General features: G+C 53.8%; 1 protein-coding gene across 6 annotated transcripts in view; it reads left to right on the forward strand.

Annotated features, from left to right (window-relative positions):
- WDR60 (WD repeat domain 60) overlaps positions 1–5922 on the forward strand; it is an 82574-nt gene that overhangs the window by 42621 nt on the left and 34031 nt on the right. For all 6 annotated transcript variants that reach the window (XR_001513584.1, XM_006753447.2, XM_015562844.1 and 3 more), the window contains 4 exons: positions 1413–1542; positions 3158–3269; positions 4383–4471; positions 5724–5853. Coding sequence is in view for 5 of the 6 variants with exons in the window: in XM_006753447.2 (XP_006753510.1) it covers positions 1413–1542; positions 3158–3269; positions 4383–4471; positions 5724–5853 (461 nt within the window). In the remaining variant the exon portion in view is untranslated. The remainder of the gene's footprint in view (positions 1–1412; positions 1543–3157; positions 3270–4382; positions 4472–5723; positions 5854–5922) is intronic.

Raw genomic sequence — 5922 nt, forward strand, 5'->3', positions numbered from 1 at the left:
TGGCAGTGCATGTCCCTTGGCAGCTGATAGAAATTTAGTGGAGGTACAAAGGTTTGAGTGCATGGTTAAACTACATCTAACACACATACCTGCAAGTGCAATATTTATGTTCTTTTGAAGAATACAGAGAAACATTCTCAAAAGATCGTATGTTCTGGACATGGGATTGAAAAAATACAGAAGACGTGTTTTGACCACAGTGCAATTAAGCTAGAAATCAATAATAAAACGGTAATTAGAAAATACCCCAAAGTTTGAAAATCAAGTATTATACTTCCAAAAAGCTGTGGGTCAAAGAAGTCAAATGGGAATTAGAAACTATTTTCCACAGATAAAGGAAACCAGCATTTAAAAGCTGTGGGATGCAGTTAAAGCTATTCTGAGACACATTGGAAATGGAAAAGGCTGCAAACCAATGTCCACATACCTATCTCAATAGGGCAAAGGACAGTAAGAAATGAGAAGGAATAAAATAATAGAAGATAATGTCAGAAATGCATAAAATTGGAAGCTGTCAAAGCCAAAAGGAATTATTTAAAAACATTCATAGAATTTATAAGCCCTAAGAAGCCTGACTTAAGGGAAAAGAGAAAGCCAGACACAAAGACTCAACAGCAAGAACGGAAAGGCCGTTACCACCAACACTGAGGGTAAAAGATGGCGCTGTGGACAACTCATGTCCGTGAAGGCTTACACGCGTGAGCCGTGGGTCATCTGTTGGGGGTGCCGTGTGGTGGGAAATGTGTGGGGATGGCGGACTGGAGCTGTAAGTTGGGAGGATGGGATGGTGGCTAGAGAGTAAGGTGATGGGAAGGTGGTGGTTTGGGTAATGACCCTGAGTGAGTGGGAAGGACACCTGTGGGTGGAGCACCAGCTGGGAGGAGAGCAGAGCTCCTGCGATGGGGTGCCCGGGAGCCTGGCGCCGGCATTAGCGTCCGGAAGGAAAGGAGACCAGCCCGGCGGTCGAATAGGAGTCTGTGAGCCGAGGAAGACCAAGTGCAGGGTTTGGGCGCCCTGTGGGCAGCAGGGCGGCTGGCTTGTAGGCGACTGCATGGTCCAGTCCCGTGGGACACAGGTCTGCACTTCAAGGACAGTGGGCGGCACGAACATGACACGCCCTTTCAGGCCACAGCACAGCGACATCACAGAAAGGCAATGCTAGTCCAGGCCCACGAAGTCGTGAAGTGAATTGCTTTCCGTGACAGTTCTAGGGACGTAGCCTGACATGGTTCTGTGTTGACTCGGGAAGCATGGTTCATGATGCTCTTGCGTTGGTCCGCGTGTGACTGCTAAATGCCTCAGACAGACACTGACAGGTGAGTCCTGGCCAGCAGCTCTGTCTCACCAAAGGCTCCCCGCATGCCCCTGTGCATTGCTCAGTTTAACTTGTCTGTTTCCAATTTATTTTCCAGGACACGCAGCACGAAGTTGCTTCGGCTCATTGACCTGGACTTTTCATTCACATTCTCTTTCTTGGATCTGCCGCCAGTAAATGAATATGACATGTACATCAGGAACTTCGGGAGAAAAAACACCAAGCAGGTGAGTACAGCAGGTCCTGACTGCGCTCTGGACCTTGAGGGCAGGGAATGTGCGGAGGAGGAGGAGGGAGGGAGAAGGGCCCCTCACTCACCACGTGGTGCCTGTGAACCTGAACGGTGTGCAGGTGTCCACAGAAGCCCACACGGAGGGCGGCTCCCTGCTCCCAGTGTGGCTGCATGGGGGGCAGAATGTCCCCTGGATCCCTCGCTCGGATCCCAGTGAGGGTGTGACTGTCATAGTGCACCCAGTGACTCCCATGCTCCCCCTGAAGTGATTCACTCTCGTCCCATCCTTTCTGTTCCATTGCACCTCCCCCTGTATGCCCTGACTGTCCCCTGCCTGTGTGCCCTCTCTCACTGTGCCAGGCCCCCTCACCTGCCTGTGTGCCCTCTCTCACTGTGCACTGTGCCAGGCCCCCTCACCTGCCTGTGTGCCCTCTCACTGTGCCAGGCCCCCTCACCTGCCTTTGTGCCCTCTCTCACTGTGCACTGTGCCAGGCCCCCTCACCTGCCTGTGTGCCCACTCTCACTGTGCTAGGCCCCCTCACCTGCCGGTGTGCCCTCTCTCACTGTGCACTGTGCCAGGCCCCCTCACCTGCCTGTGTGCCCTCTCACTGCGAGGCCTCCATCACTGACCTGTGTTTTCTCTGTCACCGAGCCCAGCCCTCCTGTCACACATGTATTTCTCAGTGTCCATGACCTGGTTCGAGGCCTGAGGTGAAGCCTTCCCTCATGACTTACACTGAACTCTCTTATTCCAAAGTCGCCACCTCCATGCCACACAGCTGACTCCCCTGTTGTACTGTAGACACTAACTCCCCCTCCCTTCCCGAAGTTGAAGGCAGGGATTATCTCTTGCATTTTTCTTATGTCCTGTTAGTGCCATTGGGTACCTACTTGGGTCCATTCAGTTGGTGACAGTCTCTCAATAGGAGGAGGTCACGGGATGGCCCTGCAGGAGCTGCTGGGTGAGTCCTGCTGACTCATGCTAACCTTGAGCCGATGGTCCAGCTCCTCTGCCCCTTTCCTCATCTCAGAGTTGCTCGTAACGACACGCATTACTGCACCTGTTTTGCTGTTGCTAATCCTCACCCCAGGGTATTTCCCACTGATATTTTGAGAGAGTGGAAGGGAGGGGGAGAGAGAGAAACATTGATGTGAGAGAGACACATCCATTGGTTACCTCCTGCATGTGTCCGGACCAGGGCCTGGGATTGAGCCTGCAACCAAGATAGGTGCCCTTGACTGGATTCAAACTTGGGACTCTTTAGTTCGTGGGCTGATGCTCTATCCACTGAGCCAAACCGCTAGGGCTAGATTGCCTTTGGTTTGCAAAGTCAGTATGTTCTTAAAAAAATAGATGTTGTGGGCTCCTCAGTAGTTTTTTACACCAAAGCTGAATTGTTTGATGTGACTTTTTAAAAACCCTTTAGAAAGTCAGGCCTATTAAACACAGCAAACTTTTAAGACCCTGACCGCCTTTGCTGGATGGTATTTATGCCAGGATACTTATTTTTGACAAGAGCAAGAAGACTGCCATTGAGAACTAACGTTTTTCTTGTCAGTAACGAGGCATTACTTGAGGTTGAGTGCTCACGCAGCCCTTTGTTTTGAAGGCGTACGTCCAGTGCAATGAAGGGACTGTGGAGCGAGACATCCAGACAGAGGAGATGGAGACCAGGGAGGCGTGGACTCAGCACCCCGGGGAAGGCGCGGCCGTGTCGGGGGGTAAGCAGCTCGCAGCTGCTCCCCGCTGAGAGCCGGTTCTTCACGTTGCCTGCGGTGCTATGCTCAGTGCATCTCTTGTTCTTTCTCCTTCTGCCTTTCTCCCGGGGGTGGTGGTTCGTACCTGCTGGGAGTGCCACGCCCTCTTGGTGGGCGGCCAGCGGCCTGAGCACCAGCGGGGCCGGTCAGCAGGGCAGAGTCCCCCCAAACACGCAGCTTCGTGCGGGCTTCTGAGCAGCTTTGCTTTGACTTGGGATAATCTGTTCTCCTGAATAGAGATTTGTTTTTAATTTTTTTAAATGTCTTTTTCATTGATTTTAGAGAGGAAGGGAGAGGGATAGAAACATCAATGATAGAGAAATATCGATTATCACTGCCTTCTGCACGCCCCCTACCGGGGATTGAGCCCGCGACCCGGTCCTGTGTCCCAAACAGGAATTGAACCGCAAACGCTTGACTCTGGGAATCAACCAGCTGACAATAGAGATTTTCTGCGCGAGTGTGGTTGCAGATATGTGGCGTCAATACAGATGGCAGGTCCCAGAGGCGGGCTCCACGCTCGCGGCTTTCCTCCGTGACCTGTGTGCTCCATGTCCCCTTCCCTGTTGCAGCTGATTCTGAGGAAGCCTCCCCCTAAGAAATCAGGCACCGACATGTGACACCTACACCATCATCGATGCCGTGAGCGACAGGGGTGGGCAAAGGCAGTTTACAGTTGTGAGCACGCAAAACAGAGTTTCTTGTATTATTACTCATTATGATTGGGCTATTTGTGTTACAGCTGTCAATCTACTTTTGTCCACCTGTGCTTTCCCTAACGTCTTTAAGTAGGGTTCCATTCACAGACTTTATGTAAAACAAGATGCAGCGGGTTTTCTCAGTTACATGTATTGGGGACAGCGGTTCACGAGGTGACGAGTTTCAGGTGAGCGGTGCTGTGACCCAGCACCTGTGTGCTCATCGCCCGAGCCTCCCTCCATCAGGTGCAGCCGACAGTAGATCCAGAGTGAACGTGGACTTTCTGAGCTCCGCTTCCAGCTTCCTAATGTTCATGTGACCTCTGCACTCTGACCTGGCTGCATAGAGCCCGCCTGGTTGTTTTCTGTGACTTTTTAGGGGGTGAGAGCAGGGAGCCCTCGGATGCAGCGGCTGTGCCCAAGGTGGACACGCTAAGGCTGTCCAGCTTCCTCCGGGCGGCCTGCCAGGTAGGTGTCTGGGACGTGGCCCGTCACCGGGGTCACCACCAACTAACATAAAAAACGACTGAAAAACACAAATGAAGTGGGCAAGGCAGACATAGCTCTAGAGCTGCGGTTCTCAACCTGTGGGTCGCTACCCCTTTGGCGGTCGAACGACCCTTTCACAGGGGTCGCCTAAGACCATCCTGCATATCAAATATTTACATGACGATTCATCACAGTAGCAACATTACAGTTATGAAGTAGCAACGAAAATAATTTTATGGTTGGGTCACAATATGAGGAACTGTGTTTAAAGGGCCAGAAGGTTGAGAACCCCTGGGATAGCATAGTGTTCGGCAAACTGCCACTCGGTAAACTGCGGCTCGTGAGCCACGTGCAGCTCTTTGGCCCCTTGAGTGTGGCTCTTCCACAAAATACCTACTTCTGCGCATGGGCCACGAAGTTTCAATCGCACTGTACGTGCGCGCCCGCACGTGGTATTTTGTGGAAGAGTCACACTCAAAGGGCCAAAGAGCCGCATGTGGCTCGCGAACCACGGTTTGCCGACCACAGCTCTAGAGTATTTGAAACTAAGAAACTTATGACTTTTAAACTGGCCATGGAAACGTCAAGCGGCATGAGAGACAGGGAGCACGTGGAGGACTTGAGGCGCCTCCGCAGTTGCAGGTCGCGGCCACTGCCTCCTCTGAGCCCCACAGACCCTCCCTGTTGCTGTGAAACTAGGCAGTGCCCACAGGGCCCGAGAGCCCCTGAGTCTCCAAAGAGAAGGACCCACATTCCTACTCTTCCGAATGCCCTCAGGTCGGGAGTCTGTGTTCCTGGCCCCGCCGCGTCTCCGCTGGCGGAAAGCAGCTGGCACGGGGCTCAGTCTGGCCTGCCCACTGTCCCCCCTCCAGCGAATCCTGCTTCCACACGCTGAGGGTGGCTCTCCGGGTGTGAGTCCTGGGAGGCTGAGGGGGCCGGCAGCGCAGGGCGGAGCGGCAGGTGGCTCCTGGGTCCTCGTAGCGCAGGGAGAACACCTTGGGGCCTGTGCGTGACGTGTCTTCGTCCTGGTACTTTAGCAGAGTCTCTGCCATAAACAGGGGCGTGTGCCCTGAGATCCCAGCTTCCCGAGGAGTTGTTCCCCTGCTGTGCCCGCAGGACAGTGTCCTTGCACCCTGTCGCTTCCTTGGTGCCGGGCGGGGGGCAGCTCCTGTGAGATGCAGGGGAGATGAGCGGGCAGCATGTTGATTTGGGCACTCACTGTCTTTGGAAGGTGGTTGCAGTTTTGCTGGAAGAGGACCGCGTGGCCGCTGCCCCCAGCCTGGCCCCCGGGGCCCAGGACAGCACCCTGCCCCTCAGCGACAGCGCCTGGCAGCTGAACACCAGCCTGCCCTTCCTGCAGCGTAAGAGCTTCCTGCTGGTGCCTAAGTGGGACCACGCGTGACGCTGACGTGGCGGTCTCGGGCCGCCTG

The sequence above is a fragment of the Myotis davidii genome, unplaced genomic scaffold (genome assembly GCF_000327345.1).
Source record: "Myotis davidii unplaced genomic scaffold, ASM32734v1 scaffold1251, whole genome shotgun sequence".
NCBI lineage: Eukaryota > Metazoa > Chordata > Mammalia > Chiroptera > Vespertilionidae > Myotis > Myotis davidii.